This window comes from Oncorhynchus mykiss, chromosome 10 (genome assembly GCF_013265735.2).
Source record: "Oncorhynchus mykiss isolate Arlee chromosome 10, USDA_OmykA_1.1, whole genome shotgun sequence".
NCBI lineage: Eukaryota > Metazoa > Chordata > Actinopteri > Salmoniformes > Salmonidae > Oncorhynchus > Oncorhynchus mykiss.
In genome coordinates, this window is record NC_048574.1 from 67,430,287 (window position 1) to 67,449,342 (window position 19,056).

At 41.9% G+C, this 19,056-nt stretch overlaps 1 protein-coding gene across 3 annotated transcripts in view; it reads left to right on the top strand.

The window, feature by feature from the left end:
- mrb (mineralocorticoid receptor form B) overlaps positions 1 to 19,056 on the top strand; it is a 98,132-nt gene that overhangs the window by 37,583 nt on the left and 41,493 nt on the right. For 2 of the 3 annotated variants that reach the window (XM_021617183.2, XM_021617184.2), the window contains exon 3: positions 18,364 to 18,500. In XM_021617183.2, coding sequence (XP_021472858.2) covers positions 18,364 to 18,500 — 137 coding nt within the window. 3 annotated transcript variants of the gene reach the window in all.

The window sequence follows — 19,056 nt, forward strand, 5'->3', positions numbered from 1 at the left end:
TGTTCCCTGGATAGTCTATTATTGTCTGTTCCCTGGATAGTCTATTATTGTCTGTTCCCTGGATAGTCTATTATTGTCTGTTTGAGGTTTTTCTTTATTATGGTTCTGTTTTTCACTGGGACGTGATTGCAGCGCGTCCTAGAACAGGTGTGGCATTGTTCGTCCAATGGCCATATGTGCCAGTAATCCGCTGACGTGCACAAATTCGATAAAGGTCATCGGGCAAGGACACATTTAGCTTTAGCAGAACCGGGTACGTGTGTGTGTTGGTGTGTGTGTGTGTGGTCCTAATGCTCTTGTTCCTTAACATTTTGTAGCACATCTGTGTAGGATCCTTTTGTACTACTGTGGTGGATCAGAATCTCAAAGTTGACCTTTCAGAAGAAAAAAAAAACCTTGCTTTGTTTTGAGTGTTGCCCTGGGTTAAGCCAGTCAAATGCAATTTCAAATCAGTGTTTCCTCTAGGATTTTTTTCATCTGTGGTGGCAAAGTTAGCGGATGTGGTCTTCCTAGGGCATACATCTATATTGTATATATAAAAACATTTGGGCAGTGGCGGCCACGATTTAGGTTCGCCTCTGCTAAATGCATGTAGAGGAAACACCGACTATATCCATTATCCTCAGTTGAACCAGGATCAGAGAGTATTATATTACATTTGAGTATTATAGATGTGACCTCCCTTATACTGTACTCTACCAGCCTCATATGGCTGATTGGACGTTGTTGGTGTAATAACAGAAGCTGTGCAGCTACACAGGTCAGGTCAGGTCAGGTCAGTTGTTAGGCTTGTAGCAAAATGTGATGAGAGGGAAGACGTCGTCATGCACTATTCTCTCCCAACAAACACAGAGTTGTACAACGAACATAACAAAGTTATCATAAAGAGGTATCATATAGCTATGTTTGTCATTTATAAAAGACCTGCCCATTTGATGGGAGGCAGGAGAGTTTCATGCATCATCAGGACATATGGTATATGGGTTCAGGCAAGGACGGGTACAGTAGCCAATAGCATAGTAGTCTGTAACTACATTTACCCAAAATGCCTGCAGAAACCTACATCTCAGTTGGTGGTCCAGCTATCTAGCTAGCAAGCAGCTAGCTTAATGTTAGCCTGGTGAGCTAGCTAAAACAATACAACCTTTTAAAACATTTTTGCATTTGCACCTTTTTGCATATTCATACCTGACATTACACCCAGTCAGTTGATGTGTTGTTATTTTTTGAGGGAGTAATATTCAACCCAGCTTACCTGTCAACAAACTCTGAGGGATAGTTGTGCCCGGACTAGTCCATTTTAGAAATTAGTGGACGTGGAGACAAAGTACAAAGTCAGAATCATCTTGGAAATACATTGTGAGATTACTACAGATAATGTTTATTCTTCATAGTCAAATTATAATTTGTGCATTCTTGAAAATAAACATAATACATGCAATTTGTTTGCCACTCTGTCTATACTTGAAATAGTCCCCCCCCCCTTTGCCCAATATACATTTTTATTTAACTAGGCAAGTCAGTTAAGAACAAATTCTTATTTTCAATGACGGCCTAGTGGGCTAACTGCTCTGTTCAGGGGCAGAATGACCTTTTGACCTTGTCAGCTCGGGAATTCGATCTTGCAACCTTCCAGTTATTAATCCAACGCTCTAACCTCTCGGCCACCTGCAGCCCCAAGACATAGACATAGTTGTTCCTGAAGTTGGACATGACTTTAAATAGGCTAAAGTTGTGATACCTGCATAAGCAAAATGTATATTTGGCCGATTTTTTTTAACACAGTAAACAATGCATCAATTCGTGCAGGGATCACATGCATAATACTTAAATGTATGCACTCTGTAGGCCTACTGTTGAACTGCTTGGGATAAAAGCGTCTGCTAAGTGGCATGTATTGAAGTGGAGGTTGGCCTCACATGACACCTTGTTGTGACGGGTGTAAGCAGCTTACAGAGTTTTGCCTGGACCTAGATGAGGGAATACGTGTCTGTGGATAGGGCTTCTTGCTGGGCTCCAGAATGCAGCTATTCCATAGCTCAGCATGTCAAAGTATCCAAAACAGCACCCTATTTCCTATGTAGTGTCAAGGGCCCTGGTCAAACGTAGTGCACTACGTAGGGAATAGGGTGACATTTTAGAATTCAGTCGTAGTCAAATACTACATAAAGCCTGACTGGAAAGCTTCAACGGTGCTAGGCAGTCTAGCTTGCGCTCCCAGTCCTATGCAGAATGTGCTGGCCTAGTGCTAACCACCTGGCAGTGGGCCAGCTAACGAGGGCCTTGGCTGGCAAGCAGTCCAGTGCAGTGCCTGCCTGCCTTGTAGTTTCTTGTGGTTGCGGTTTCATACTCTGTGACTTTACTGAGATGCTCAACCCTTACACCATCCTCCTCTGATGTATATACAGTAGGTTAGAGAATTAGGCTACAGACCTACATCCCCACACACAGAATATTTTGAAGCACAGCACTATACTGTAGGAGTATACAAACAGTATATATGTACTGTATATCGTGTACATAGTACAGTACATTAGAAGTAAGCTATATCCCCATTGCATAAGACATCTCTCAACCAGTCTCCTTCGAAAACCTATTCAATCTTTTATTTAGAATTCACTGACTGGTGGTAGGTGATGGATATTGCATGTGACAGCTATGCTAATGTCTATGGTTGCTGGCAACACGTCACTGCCAGTATAGCCGAGCTTCTCCATCTGCATTGCTTGCTGTTTGGGGTTTTAGGCTGGGTATCTGTATAAGCACTTTGTGACATCTGCTGATGTAAAAAGGGCTTTATAAATACATTTGATTGATTGATTGATTGATAGCCTACCTACATTACTGCTTTTTGTGCCCAGCTAACACCCATAGATTTAGAGCGAGGAATACTTTTTCTCTAAATATCCTCATGTTACGATGAAGGTCATTCTTTGAATACGTTTCTGCAGATTACAATGTTATGCCAAGCTTGACTATGTGTTTTAACCATTAACGTACTAATGCATAATTCAATTAAATTCAATACAATACACAAAGTGGGCTATGTTAAAGAAAGACTAGGCCTATTAAATAGTAGTGTATCAACAGGGGGGAGGGGAGGGGGGGGGGGGGGGGGTCAATGGGCGCGGCCTCCTCCTTAAGGCTTGTTTTTATCATGGGGCTGAGAGAGAAAAAAAATCAGTTTTAAAGCTCATTTCCTACAATCTACACATTTGTATCATGGGGCTGAGAGAAAACTCAAACATAATAACAATGGGGGCCCCATGCCATTACTTTTTTGAATTTTACATTCTCCCTGAATGTGTAGTTTTTATTTTGGTGGTTGTTGGTTCTCATAATGATGATCTCATAATAGCGCCATTATCTTTTCTACATACTTTATATCTGGTTTAGTTGTTCAAGTTAAATGAATATAGGGGAAACACTGTGTTTGTCTTTGTATCAATGCTGAGTGATTTTCACTTGTATGCGGACATCTGGCTACTGTAGCTATAATGTTTATATTGAACTGCAGGGACTCTCATACTCTCACATTTAACTCATTAAGATACTGCGATTGGTCAAGTTGGCTGTCTGACAAGCAGGAGGAGGAGCAGTCTGGGCCTGAGTTTGGCCGCTCATTGTTTATTGTGCTGTAGAGTAAACACACAGTCTAGATGCAATCTTCAAAGCTCAAGAGGAGGTTAGGGGTCATTGTACAGATGGAATTCATAAGGGAGGCTGGCTGCTGGGTTTACTGTAGTCACGTGACCAGGGCATGAAGCAGTGGAACAAATGGACACGCCGTATAGTATTAAAACATCATTTCTTTAGGGGACTCCCAAGTGGTGCAGCGGTCTAAAGCACTGCATCTCAGTGCTAGAGGTGTCACTACAGACCCTGGTTTGATTCCAGGCTGTATCACAACCAGCTGTAATTGGGAGTCTCATGGAGAGGCACACAATTGGCTCAGCGCTGTCCAGGGCAGGCCGTCATTATAAATAAGAATTTGTTCTTAACTGACTTGCCCAGTTAAATAAAGGTTAAATAAAAAATGGTACATAGTTTACTTGCATGCCCTAGATCAACATCTGTTTTTAGCTGCGCTTCTAGAGTCCTACTCTTTACATTTATGCATGCTCAGGTCATGACCTCTCCACACACTTGAGTCTCTACACTTTCTCCCTACATGTGCACAATCCATCTTACTGGCCCAATACTACTGTACTCGGTGATGCGACAAAGTTAAAGTGTGAAATAACTGTTGCTGCAAAGTACAATAGAGAGGGAGGAGGGAGAGAGAGAGAGAGAGAGCTGTTAGCCTGGGTCGAGGTGCATGGCTCAGGTCAGGGCTAGGGCCTGATCCTCACAAGATAATCTTGCACTTTAGAGATTTGCTTTTCCTGTTTGTCATAGCTACTCAAAACTGACTGTGTTTTGGTCCATACCCTGGCTTGACCTGTTGGGGCCGAACAGACAAGGCCTGGTATTGGAGCTGTAGAGAACCATGGTAGGGGGTAGGGCGAACAAAGGAGGGTGGGGGTGGCGTAGGATGGGGGTAGGGGGGGGGGGGGTAGGAGGTTAAACGCCAAGGGTGACAAGGGTCACAAGTTCACCTGTGTCACCGGAAGCAGAGGATTTGTTGCCTCAGAGAAACAGGCTTTAGCAGTGCAGCTTTGACGCAGCAGGTTCTGTTTATGTCTACGGGCTACGCCACTAAGCTAGATTAGTGTAAATAGTGTGCCGGGTTACCCCAAAGGTGCTGAAAACATGGCCTTTTCTTCGGTTTGATTACATTTAACGCCTAACGCCAACTCGTTCGCTTGTTTTCCCTGCTATGGTACAGGTTTTATTTTGAGGGGGGAATACGATCAAAGTCATTGCGTGGTGGTGTTTATTTCATGTTCTGTTCTGTTTTTAAACCTCATTGTGTATATGACCAGGCTTCTTGTTTGGGGTATCTCACAATTTCCCATGGCCTGGAGATCAATCCTATGCCCAGTAAGTTTATTTCTCAACAAGCAGTCTTGCCAGCTGGTTGCCGACTGTGTAGGCCTATTACTGGGAATTTTCTGGTTGCTTCCAGCACAACGTTCCTGGAAGTTTGCAGCTAAAAACAGAAACAATGAGGTTCATTAACTGATCAGAGAGCTGTACTGGACTTGTGAGGCCTTGATTCTTCGAGTCAATACAGATATTGTCTCAGCTTCAGATCAAAGTGGTTCAGACTTGGGTTGCGTCCCAAACGGCAGGGCCCATAGAGCTTTGGTCAAAAGTAGTGCAATGTAGGGAATTGGGTAATGGTGCAATTTGGGACGCATCCTTGGACTGTTGATCAAGAGGTTTTCTCTGGTCAGATACATAGCTGGCACAACCGGAATCAGTCATAAGTCATTATCGGCCTAGTAGATAATTCAGTTGCAAAACAACAGCAAATATCTAAGAAGGTCTACCAAGAATCATTTGAATCTGATGAACCCTATTTGGAAGACGGGGGTTCTTTGTAAGACAAAAGGTTCTACCTAAAAACTTTAACATACCAAGAATGGTTTTTGGAGTGTTCTTTGATGATTCTTTGGGAGTCACAAGAAGGGTTCTACTCTTCTGAATCTGAATAAGCTTTTGTATTGTATTTTTTATTTCTTTTTAATAGTGCCTGAGCATTAGTGTTTACCTCAGTGTTAACACTTTAACATCAGGAGTTTGAGTGATCTGATCAAATCTAAAAAGATATGAGAATTTAAAAATGTTTGTACCTATATGGGAATATTTGTGCATGTATCTGGTATTCCTTTAATCATTTTACATGCAGTACTGACATATATCTTTGCCATGATTTCTTTCTTTAAAAGTAGTATTTTCTGTGATTTTATTGAGCAGAGAGTAGGAAAATAGAAGGGAGTATGAGTGAACTAGCAGTGTATTATATTTTTAAAATGTTTTATTTAAATTTAACCCGTATTGGATGGTACACAGCCAATTGGCCAATATTACCATGTGTTGATTTTTAAGTGTAACATTTCTAGTCTTGATTCAGAAGTTAAATTAACTTAACACTCAGTGGTGTAAAATAATCCCAGTGTTGGTGTTAGTAACCAGAGTTGAGTGTGATTGTGTCATTTTTACTATGTGTAAAGTAATAAACTCAAAACCACACCCATCATTATCATATTTCCCAGCATTCTGTATTGGATATTGATTTTCAGAAATCTTTGTTTCAATATTTGTGTTTTTGCATATACATTGATTGGTTGATTAATCTTATGCTACACAAAGATAAATTACATTCATTTTCCTAAACTAATCCAATCTGTTAGTAGTTGGATTTATTGAATCCGTTACTGAGATGGTTGTTCCAGTTTAGATGATTTAGGGAGTCTCATTACTCAGTCTTGCCTATTCTGGCAGTCATTCTGAATGCAGGTAGCAGGTGATTAAAAGTTCAAATTGTTGCATATCTGGATTCCAATAGGATTTACACATCACTTTGCAAGCCAGCATAATGTGACTTGCAGGCCTGATGGGGCCTGTAAACTAGGAGTTCCCTAACACCACTGTGTTAGGTTATAACTAGGTTTTATGATATACAGTACCAGTCAGAAGATTGGACACTCTACTCATTCCAGGTATTTTCTTTATTTTTACTATGTTCTACATTGTAGAATAATAGTGAAGACGTCAAAACTATGAAATAACACATATGAAATCATGTAGTAACCCAAAAAGTGTTAAACAAATCAACAGTGCTGGAAAAGTACTCAATTGTCATACTTGAGTAAAAGTAAAGATACCTAAATAGAAAGAGACTCAAATAAAAGTGAAAGTCACCCAGTAAAATACTACTTGTGTAAAAGTCTAAAAGTATTTGGTTTTAAATATACTCAAGTATCAAAAGTAAATGCAATTGCTAAAATTATCTTAAGTATCAAAAGTAAAAGGAAAACTATTCTAATTCCTTATATTATGCAAACCCGACAGCAAATATTCTTGGTTTTTAATTGTTTTTTAAAAAACTTACGGGTAGCCAGGGGCACACTACAACACTCTGACATTAATTTACAAACAAAGCATTTGTGTTTAGTGAGTCCGCCAGATCAGAGGTAGTAGAGATGACCAGGGATGTGTGTGCAGGAACTGGACCATTTTCCTGTCAAAATGTAACAAGTACTTTTGGGTGTCAGGGAAAATGTTTGAGTAAAAAGTACATTATTTTATTTAGGAATGTAGTGAAGTAAAAGTAAAAGTTGCCCAAAATATAAATAGTAAAGTAAAGTACAGATAGCCCAAAAAACGACTTAAGTAGTACTTTAAAGTATTTTTACTATAGTACTTTACACCACTGAAAATCAAAATATATTTCATATTTGAGATTCTTCAAAGTAGCCCTTTGCCTTGATGACAGCTTTGCACATTCTCTCAACCAGCTTCATGGAGGTAGTCAGTCACCTCATGTAAAAATTAGGTAGTCACCGGTAACATAGTAGAACCATTTACAGGTGGTTCTATGAAAACCTCTCTGCAAAGGGTTCTGGCACCAAAAAGGGTTCCCATATGGGGACAAACCAAAGAACCCTATATTATTCTACTTAGCACCTTTTTTTTCCTACGAGTTTAGTACAGAGACATAGTTTGTGCGCTAAGTTAGACAGCAGCTCATTCAAAGCCGTATCACATGACTGAGGCCGATGGATTTTATTACTACTTCTGCCTCTCTAGACTCTCTGATGTTGACAACCGGGAATTATGGGAGTTTCGAGCCAGAAGTTAATAACAGCCTGTCACTCACATCGCCGTGGAGATTCACGCGAACATTCTTAGATGGTTTCATTATCTTAGGCAATTAGTTACAGTCAGTGCTGCATCAGTACCCAATATTATACCATATATAGTGCACTACATTTGACCAAGGCCTATAGGTGTGACAGTGAGTGATGGAGGCTAAATTTAAGTTCCATAATGGATTACTTTGTCCTCAGGCTTAGTTTTAATCACTAGATGTCAAGGTTCTAGCTTAAGGGAGGGTTATACCAGGTCAGCTCTATGTCTCTATTAACCTTTCAGCTGGTATTCTAGGTTATTTAAGGTAAAGGTCAAAGTTCTCGGTTGGGAATGGGATACTGTGTTGTGAAATACTAGCATGGTAGCAGATACCCATAGACTTGCATTCATTGCGTTAACGCTATGGACACAGAGAGATAAAAAGGGTATCCACTACTTCGTCTGACTCTGGGGAAGTAGATAAAGGGCCTCGTTGCCAACATCCTGAACTATCCCTTTAACTTGCCATAAAACGGGCTAGTCTCAGCTATATGTCAGGAGATACACTAGGCGAGGTGCAGTTAGACCTGTGGATCTGGTTCTGCTGTTTTGCTAGCCATGTAGGCTGTATTTACAATGGTGTTTGTTCTTCACTGGTTGCCCTTTTCTTGCGGCAACAGGTCACAAATCTTGCTGCTGTGATGCACACTGTGGTATTTCACCCAGTAGATATGGGAGTTTATCAAAATTGGATTTGTTTTCGAATTCTTAGTGGGTCTGTGTATTCTGAGGGAAATATATGTCTGGTCATACAATGGTCATACATTTGGCAGGAGGTTAGGAAGTGCAGCTCAGTTTCTACCTCATTGTGTGGGCAGTGTGCACATAGCCCGTCTTCTCTTGAGAGCCAGGTCTGCCTTCGGCGGCCTTTCTCAATAGCAAGGCTACACTCACTGAGTCCGTACATAGTTTAAGATTTCCTTCATTTTGGGTCAGTCACAGTGATCAGGTATTCTGCCACTATCTGTGTACTCTCTGTGTAGGGCCAAATAGCATTCTAGTTTGCACATTTTTTGGTGGTAAATTCTTTCCAATGTGTCAAGTAATTATCTTTTTTTTTTCTCATGATTTGGTTGGGTCTAATTGTGCTGCTGTCCTGGGGCTCTGTGGGGTGTGTTTGTGAACAGAGCCCCAGGACAAGCTTGCTTAGGGGGCTCTTCTCCAGGTTTATTTCTCTGTAGGTGATGGCTTTGTTATGGAAGGTTTGGGAATTGCTTCCTTTTAGGAGGTTGTAGAATTTAACGTCTCTTTTCTGGATTTTGATAATTAGCAGGTATCGGGCCTAACTCTGCTCTGCCTGCATTATTTGGTGTTTTACGTTGTACAGAGAGGATAGTTTTGCAGAATTCTGCATGCCTAGTCAAAAATGTTTCCTCGTCTCCAGGCTCTCTCTCTCTTCAGAGAGAAAGAGAGAGAAGAGAGAAGAGAGAGAGAGAGAGAGAGAGAGAAATAGAGAGAGAGAGAGAGAGAGAGAAGAGAGAGAAGAGAGAAGAGAGAGAAGAGAGAAGAGAGAAGAGAGAGAGAAATAGAGAGAGAGAGAGAGAGAGAGAGAAGAGAGAGAGAAGAGAGAGGAGAGAGAGAGAGAGAAGAGAGAAGAGAGAAGAGAGAAGAGAGAAGAGAGAAGAGAGAAGAGAGAGAGAAATAGAGAGAGAGAGAGAGAGAGAGAGAAGAGAGAGAGAAGAGAGAGGAGAGAGAGAGAGAGAAGAGAGAAGAGAGAAGAGAGAAGAGAGAAGAGAGAAGAGAGAGAGCGAGAGAGAGAGAGAGAGAGAGAAGAGAGAAGAGAGAGAGAGAGAAGAGAGAAGAGAGAAGAGAAGAGAGAGAGAGAAGAGAGAGAGAGAGAGAGAGAGAGAGAGAGAGAGAGAGAAGAGAGAAGAGAGAGAGAGAGAGAGAGAAGAGAGAAGAGAGAGAGAGAAGAGAGAAGAGAGAGAGAGAAGAGAGAAGAAGAGAGAGAGAGAAGAGAGAGAGAGAGAAGAGAGAAGAGAGAAGAGAGAAGAGAGAAGAAAGAGAGAAGAGAGAAGAGAGAGAGAGAGAGAGAAGAGAGAGAGAAGAGAGAAGAAGAGAGAGAGAGAAGAGAGAGAGAGAGAAGAGAGAAGAGAGAAGAGAGAAGAAGAGAAGAGAGAAGAGAGAGAGAAGAGAGAAGAGAGAAGAGAAGAGAGAGAGAGAAGAGAGAAGAGAGAGAGAGAGAGAGAGAGAGAGAAGAGAGAGAGAGAGAAGAGAGAAGAGAGAGAGAGAGAAGAGAGAAGAGAGAAGAGAGAGAGAGAAGAGAGAAGAGAGAGAGAGAGAGAGAGAGAGAAGAGAGAGAGAAGAGAGAAGAAGAGAGAGAGAGAAGAGAGAGAGAGAGAAGAGAGAAGAGAGAAGAGAGAAGAGAGAAGAAAGAGAGAAGAGAGAGAGAAGAGAGAAGAGAGAAGAGAGAGAGAGAGAGAAGAGAGAGAGAGAAGAGAGAAGAGAGAGAGAGAGAAGAGAGAAGAGAGAGAGAGAAGAGAGAGAGAGAGAGAGAAGAGAGAGAGAGAGAGAGAGAAGAGAGAAGAGAGAAGAGAGAGAGCGCGAGAGAGAGAGAGAGAGAGAGAGAAGAGAGAGAGAGAGAGAAGAGAGAGAGAGAGAGAGAGAGAGAGAGAGAGAGAAGAGAGAGAGAGAGAGAAGAGAGAGAGAGAAGAGAGAGAGCGCGAGAGAGAGAGAGAGAAGAGAAGAGAGAAGAGAGAGAGCGAGAGAGAGAGAATGTAGATCTGTTGTTGTTATCAGGAGGGTCAGGGAAAGTTTATGCGGTGAGCAGACAGCACAAACACAGATAAGATACAGTAAGGAATGCAATCACAGCCCAGATACAATCGGACAGTCAATTCATGTTCTGTTGCGCAATAAAAACAAAATTGGGATGAAATACCCAGAATCCCAGATATGCCCCACATTGTACACTACCGGTCAAAAGTTTTAGAACACCAACTCATTCCAGGGTTTTTATTTATTTTGACTATTTTCTACATTGTAAAATAATAGTGAAGACATCAGAAGTATGAAATAACACATATCATGTAGTAACCAAAAAAGTGTTAAACAAATATTCATATTTTAGATTGGAATGTATTTCAATTAACAGGTGTGCCTTCTTAAATGTTCATTTGTGGAATTTCTTTCCTTCTTAATGCATTTGAGCCAATCAGGTGTGTTGTGACAAGGTAGGGGTGGTGTACAGAAGATAGCCCTACTTGGTAGACAATTAAGCAAAGAGAAACGACAGTCCATCAAAGGCCATGATTTGAAGAGGGAGTGGTTGCAGAATTCATTGGACAATACCCAGTAAGCAATACAAAAAAAAGGAAAGGGAGGATACCTAGTCAGTTGTCCAACTGAATGTAGTCAACTGAAATGTGTCTTCCGCATTTATCCCAACCCCTCTGAATCAGAGAGGTGCGGAGGGCTGCCTTAATCTGTACACATTCAAAGCATACACATTCAAAGGTGAAAAACTGTAGATATGTTGTCAAAAGTGCAACTCAAGGCTAGAAGCATCAGAACCCATAGAAAGCATCTTTGGCCACAGTTAACCTTTTACCACCCGTGCAACCACAGTGGCCAGTGTACAGTACTGTAACCATAGTATCACTGTAACAGAAGTCAGGCGTAGGGATACACATATCAGATTTCTGTGTGCTCAGGTACTCTCCAAACAGGCCTTATGCTAGGGTCACCTTCACAGAGGCTGAAGTAAAGTAGCTCCCTAACAACAGTCTCTAATTCCACCTCAATAGACCTCTGTGTCTCGTTGGGAGGTGGTGAGTGGGTGTCCTAATGTTTAGGCTGTCTGACTACAAGTTACATAACTCGTTTTATCCGTTCTCTATCCCTCTCTCTGTTTGTTTTACATAACATTTTTCTAAATTTCGAGGTGTGGATTATAAAAATAGTGTACTCTAGACCATAGCGGGTCACTGTACTGTAGCGCTATTGTTTGCACAAGTCAAGGGTACTTCTCTTTCAAGACTGTGGGTTCAGTGAGGCTATGGCTCTTGTCTGACCCCTGTAATACAGTATAGCTAAGTGGAATGACTCAGTGACTATATCGCTATCTATGTACCCAAGGTAAGCCTACACAAACACACACACGCGCCTAGTCACCTTACCCATATACATATCTACTGTACCTCTATCACTCCACTATCCCTGCACATTGTAAATATGGTATTGGAACTGACTCTATGTAGTTTCTTATTTCTTATTATTATTTGTGTGTTTTTTTCACGTGTTTTTGTTCTACCTTGTTATTTTTAGTGCTATATTGATATTGATTACTGCATTGTTGGGTTTGGAGCTTGAAATAAAGGTATTTCACTGTACTTGTGTACATGACATTAAAACTTGAAACACACACACACACTGCCATGACCCCTATCCTTTATGTGCTCTGTGTGTGTAGTGCAGATGTGAGTGACAGACAGAGAGATAGAAAGAGAGCAGTATAGTACATGCCTGATGAGATCTTTGTCTTCTATCCAACAGGGCCCTTGTGAGGTTATCCAGGTTGTTTACGTGATATGTAATGTTAATGTACTTATCGGGGTCAACGGGTTTGATTCCCTCACATGGGTTCTGCCTTCAGGGTCACAGCGATGACATCTAAAATCACCCACGTAATGCGTTTACACGAGTAACCTTCTGAGACTGCCTCCCGTTACTTTGTCTATGACGGCAGATACCTTATTTTCTGTTCAGTTTCCACGGTAACCATTCCCGACATCCAACCTCATTTCAGAGTTCATCTGACCCCGAATGCACACTCCTTTCCTGACCTGTGTTCTAGTCTTGGAGGCTTACTGACAGTCTTGAGGTAAAAACAAACCAACTCTTTCTCTCTCTAGCCAGGCAAAATACAGAGGCAACTGACCCACTAAGACATATTTGTAGTGAATAAATAAAATACATATGAAAAAACCATCTGTATCGACAGACAATTATTGTAGGATATCCAATAGGCTGTTTATCATCCATAGAGATAAACAATCTCCAATAGTATCCTTCTATGAGGCTGCATCCCTGCCTTTCCCCCTAATACCACCACCATTAACTTTAGCTAAATCACCCATCTTCACTAACTTAACTCATGCTGACAAAGCATTCCTTACACAGCTGAGAAAGTGTCCAGATATTTGAAGCATTCTGGGTTTTTTCAGTGTGACATCCAAATTAGCCTGGCGTCTAGTTTGAGCGCCAACATCTGTCCTGTTGTTGCCCAATAACGCATTCGCCGCACAGTCAGTGAGTGGCTCTTTTCTGGCTTCACACCCACAATCACATCTCCAGGCCTTATCTAGTTTTCCCATTATCATATAGTCCCCTGAGACAAAATAGAGTCTCTAGTGAGATATTGCGGGGGGAAATCAATCCCATAGATATTTTACGGATTCATATGGAGCGAGGCAGGGCGAGAAATAAAGGTTGTTTGCTCAACTTATTCTGACGAGAGATTTGTGCGATGAAATAAACTGCTATTGTATCGCCTGTGTTATTGTTTGAAGATTAAAGGTAGACTACAAACAATGAAAATTCTTTCCCTGGGTCTTTTTGTAAAGAAATCTAATAAAAAAGGACTGGGGGGGGGGGGGGGGGGGGGGCTTTGATCTTCTGGTAGCATTGGAAGTCCCCTTGAGTTAGTCTCCAATGGTACATGTCTAACGTAAAAGAGACTGGGGTCAAGAGTGAAAAGAATAAGAGCTCCTTTTTAGACATGTATCTTGAGGCTAGATATATCACCTGCTTTTGCATGTGTCTGGTGGTGGTAGAACATTGGGCTCTTAAAGGGATAGTTCAGGATTTTGGCAATGAGGCCCTTTATCTACTTCCCCAGAGTCAGATGAACTCGTGGATACTGTTTTTATGTATCTGCTTGCAGTTTAAAGTTGCTAACTAGCTTTAGTGCAGTGACTGGAAGTCTATGGGAACGAGATTCCCTTAAAACACGCCACTTTGATACAGCTACGACCGGAAGTTACCTTTTTGTAGCAGATTAGGAGAATTTATGTAGCAGGTTAGGAGAATTAGGTTAAAGTTAGGAAAAGGTATAGGATTAAGGATAGGGAAAATGCTCTCCTAACCTGCTATGAAAACTCTGTTCCTGTCATAGCTGTATTGAAGTGGTGTGTTTGTTTTAGGGAGTCGCCTATTGGAACAGCTAGCATGCTAGCATTCCTGTGGACTGCTAATGCATGGCGAAACCACCTCTAACTTCCTTCATACTGGATGCAGAGACAAAAATTTTATATTTCATCTGACTCTGGGGAAATCCCGAACTAACCCTTTAAAAGTAGTTACATATATTAGGATTAATTCATTATAAACTAAGTAAGTCATATACACTGAGTATACAAAACGTTAAGGACACCAGCTCTTTTCATGACATAAACTGACCAGGTGAATCCAGGTGAAAGCTATGATCCCTTATTGATGTCACTTGTTAAATCCACTTCAATCAGTGTAGATGAAGGGGAGGAGACAGGTTAAAGAAGGATTTTGAAGCTTTGAGAACATTGAGACATGGATTGTGTATGTGTGCCATTCAGAGAGTGAGTGGGTAAGAAAAAATATTTAAGTGCCTTTGATTGGGGTATGGTGGTAAGTGCCAGGCGCACCGGTTTGTGTCAAACACAGCAACACTGCTGGATTTTTCATGCTCAACAGTTTCCCGTGTGTATCAAGAATGGTCCACCACCCAAAGGACATTCAGCCAAGTTGACACAACTGTGGGAAGCAATGGAGTCCAAATGGGCCAGCATCCCTGTGGAACGCTTTCGACACCTTGTAGAGTCCATACCCCGACCAATTGAAGCTGTTCCGGGGGGCAAATGGGGAAGATGCAACTCAATATTAGGAAGGTGTCCCTAATGTTTGGTATAGTCCATGTATAAAGAGTTGAACTGAAAAATTGGTAGATTGACATTGTGATTCTGATTCATCGCAGAGTGCTGGTTGAATGTTGCGTTATATACTTATGCTAACTGCTAGGGTTGATAGCATACTTAATGTTCAAAACAACACCAACAACACCAGAATATCATTTCCACAGACCAAAGAAGTGATTCTGTTCATCAACTCGTACTCGGCGAAACATACAAAATGGCTGATTATTAGTGTTAGTTTGTTGCTGCAGCCTTATAAAGCACATTTGGGTGTTGGCACGGTTTGGGCCAGGAACAGATGGAAGGATGACACTAATATCTGGCTGTAGTATTAAAAGAGGTTGAGCTCATTGCAATAAACAGACATTACTGGAGAGAGCTGTGGTTACGCTGATCCTGGTGAAAGTACAATAGAGCTCTTCATACAAATGGACAACTGTCTCTGTTTCTCCATAAAGCAGTGCCATGCAAAGTCGGGGTCACGGGGGAACTGCAGTGGGGTCGCCAAAATGTACAAAAATTCACATTTTTGAGAAAGCTAATTTGAAAAATAAAATTTGATTGAGCAAATGTGTTTATTGGTTAAAAATAAAATTACCACATTTAAGGTTGTGTCATTATATTTGAGGTATGGTGGGGTCACAAGAAATTATTGGGGAAAAATAAGGTCCCCAGAAATTCTGGCGAAAAAAATTTGGGTCCCAGCTTAAAAACTTTGAACACCACTGCCATATAGGTTTAACAGTTTAACTGTATAGTAGAACTTTGCTAATGAAATAAAGACATACCAACTAACAAGTACTAGATGCCAGAATGTTTGTTGGTAGGTTCATGTAAAAACATTCAACAAACATTCCAGAAACAGGTATGCAGAGATAGTCCATAGGGAATAGGGTGCCATTTCATATGCATCCATGTCTGTATGTAGCCTCTGTCAGTTCTCTATCCTGACTGGGCTGGGTGTTGTCTTCCTTCACTATACTACAGTTCTGTTGGAGCTGTGTGTGTGTGTGCACAGTTACTGCAGCCAGCCTTGGCCCGCTGTCTGTCTGCTTGTTTCATAAGCAGGAGTCGGGATGACCTACATAACTCCTCCCAGGGAGGGGAAGTCACCTTGTCGGGGACCGGCCGGCAGCGAGGCAGGGGCGGGGGCGTGGGGTGGGGGTGGGTGGATGAGTTTATTGTGACGTGGCAAGGCAACTGGCTTACTGGCCCTGTATTCACCACACATCTCTGCATCGTTTTACTGATATTACAGAGTTCAGTCAATGCATTTTGGTGTGGGAAAGATGACTGGGTTTGTGGGAAATGAGGTCTGCTTAGCAGGCTGATCATAAATAGAACCACCCACACATACACACCCGTACACACACACACAGGCCCAGTGCCAGACAGATCCACTCACACACACACACACACATCTCGATAGAGACTCCTCTAATCGCGCTAAGAAATTGAATGTGTGTGTAGATGGTCAAGGTTGAATTAGATCAGCGCTCCTGATCGTATCTGCTTGCCGCTGTTGGTTTACCCCCTCCAGCAAGCCCTGGCAGGAAGTGTGTGTGTTAGAGCCAGTGTGTGTGTGTCTGCGAGAGAAGATAGCTCGTTTGATGAAGGATGTCGGGAGAATGCTAACCAGACAATCACCTTGTGTGTTATTGATTGAGATGAGCGAGGTAATTAAATGGAAGGAGGGGGGGCTGGAGGGAGGTCGTTTTTAATGTCTTGATACGACATGTCCTGTTTTTGTACCTATCTCCTTGTTTTTGTTGTTTCGGTGGGGAGTAGGGTGTGTGTGTGTTTCAATGCATGTGTGTTTATTTGTGTGCATAGGTTATTTTTGTGTAAATCAGCAAAAATGTGTATTATAGACTAAACATATATTTTTTACCATGTACAACATTTACTCCACAGCACTGTAACTTACATTAAACACTTCAAATACCCTTGGAATAATAAGCCATCTTGTCAATAACAACGCTGTGCTCTGTCTGGTTTTTACATCTCTCTCTACATAGACTGCTTTTGGTTACGGCTGACTCAGTATCTGGAGTAGACATTAATAACTGAAATTAATGAATGTCCCGCCCTGAGAAACAAGCCTTCAATATGTTACCCACTGTACACAGTGTATTCACAACTGCTCCAGAGTTTACTCCCGCAATTTAGGCTGATGCCATGTGCATCATTTGAAAGGGTCACTTTCAAACCTTTCCACAGGACATCACTGTGCCGCTGTCGAGTTCCTGCCCCGAAAACTATGTCAGGTTTCACCCAGCGATTTAATCTGATCTCTGCTGATTCAGCAAAACTATTTGGAGCACCCAGGCCTGGTCCGTTTTTAAATGTTTGGGCAAAATATATACTTATTTCCTTCCCTGCCTCCCTCTCTCTAGAGATGTATTTTATGGTGCGTGTAACTTACAGTATAGATTTGAACTTATCTACCGTAACGGCATAGCCATATCTTCTCAAAGCCTCATTTTCGACCTTGCCTAAGTACAGCAGGCCAATTGACCAATGACACTGGCTACACAGTACAATATTGAGTCGTCACTCAGTATTTCTTGCGTAACCCCAGTACGCTCTGGTTAAGTTGACCTAAGGCATAGGTGAACTCGTCTGGCATATTATTAGAAAATGTCCCCGTAAGCCATAATGACCCCGTAAGCCATAGTGACCCAGTAAGCCATAGTGACCCAGTAAGCCATAGCATGACTCACAACATAGAAAGGGAGAACAACATGATTGAGCAAACTTGTGTGATGTGTCATCACATCAACGCGTACATAAGTGGCCTACAATGCCCTGAGCCCAGTGACTAAGCGATCCACCTATATGTGTGTGTGTGTGTGTGTGTGTGACTAAGGGTTCGACCTATCCGTGTCATCAATAACAAGTTAAGTCCTCGCCCCTGATTACCACCTGGAGAATCATTAACTATGGCGCAAGACTCAGTGACATGACAGGATGTGAACTCTGCAGCCAGGTCAGTCCATAGTGGGAGCTGTCCCATTATCAACTTGGCTGATAGTCTATCGACATTGGTTTGACATCTCTCTCCACATGTGGACAACGGCGTAGGTCAGACCTATAGCCTACATATCTTAGAATCCATTATTTAGGAAACAGTTGTTTCAAAGTTGACCTTAGACATCAGCGATAGGTAGTTGAAGGGGAGATATTGTTAGGTTAGCCTAGTGTAACATCTGCTAACAGTTTCTGCCTTTTGACTGTAGTGTTTCTGACTTTAATCTGTACTCTGTCATCTGGGCCAAATCAACTCCACAGTCTTGCTGTTATTTTGCACAAATACGCACGCAGGCACGCACACACACACACAAACAGACAAAAACACACACACCCCTCCTCACAGCCTCTTGTCTGTCCTTTGTTTTTCTTAGCCTGCTAAAGACGTCTCCTCTGTGTTTCTGTCAGCGTCATTTCCAACTCGCTGCAGTAAATCTGACAAGTGCAAAATCCTTTCTCTTTTCTGTCAGTTGGCAGGGATCCTCATGGTTAGCCACATTGTGCGGCTAATGTACTGTTTACGTAGTAAAAATGTGAATGTTTCACAGCATCTCAGAGGCCTCCGTTTCTGATGTCGTTGGATTACAATTACTTTGTCAGCTTTAAAGGCTAAACTGTGTCGTCTCGGTGTGTGCTTTTGTTTCAGCGCGTCGCTGAGACACCCGTCGTCCACGGCCAAAGTGTGTCTGGTTTGCGGGGACGAGGCGTCGGGATGTCACTACGGGGTTGTTACATGCGGCAGCTGCAAGGTCTTCTTCAAGAGAGCCGTAGAAGGTAGGAAAAGTATGATATGCCTTTCCGTTTGGGTCTGGGTTTGGGTGCTTACTAGCGTGCCTCCTGTTGAAGTCTGAGGAACCCTCCCTTCTATGGCCTCAGACTCCATATGGGACACAGTGTAAAGTAAAGTCTTAAAGAAAGTGTGAAATGCATTTTAAAGAGCTTCTGTTTATAATCTGCTTTTCTGTCTATAGTAGTACAGTTGATTGGGGACAGAAATATGCCTGGTCAGAAGATGTGAATATGGCCGTTAAAGATAATTGTCGGCCATTTTGGTTGTGTACGAAACACAACCCCTCCATTAGCGGGTTTAAACCTCAGTGCTAAGTTAGCCTAGCGCCAGGGCGCTAACTTAACTCACACCAGTGTCCATATAGTCTTAGAAGAATAACCTCCAGGAGAAAATGCTGAGCTAGCAACAAAGTAGGAAAACCCAAAACATACTCACCCAGAGAGAGGTGACACCAGACCAGTCAGTCTAAAGAAATACCAATAAAGTTTAAAAGGAAGTCGTAAACTGGTGTTTACGAATGACTCCATTTTTGGAGCTTCTAGATAATTA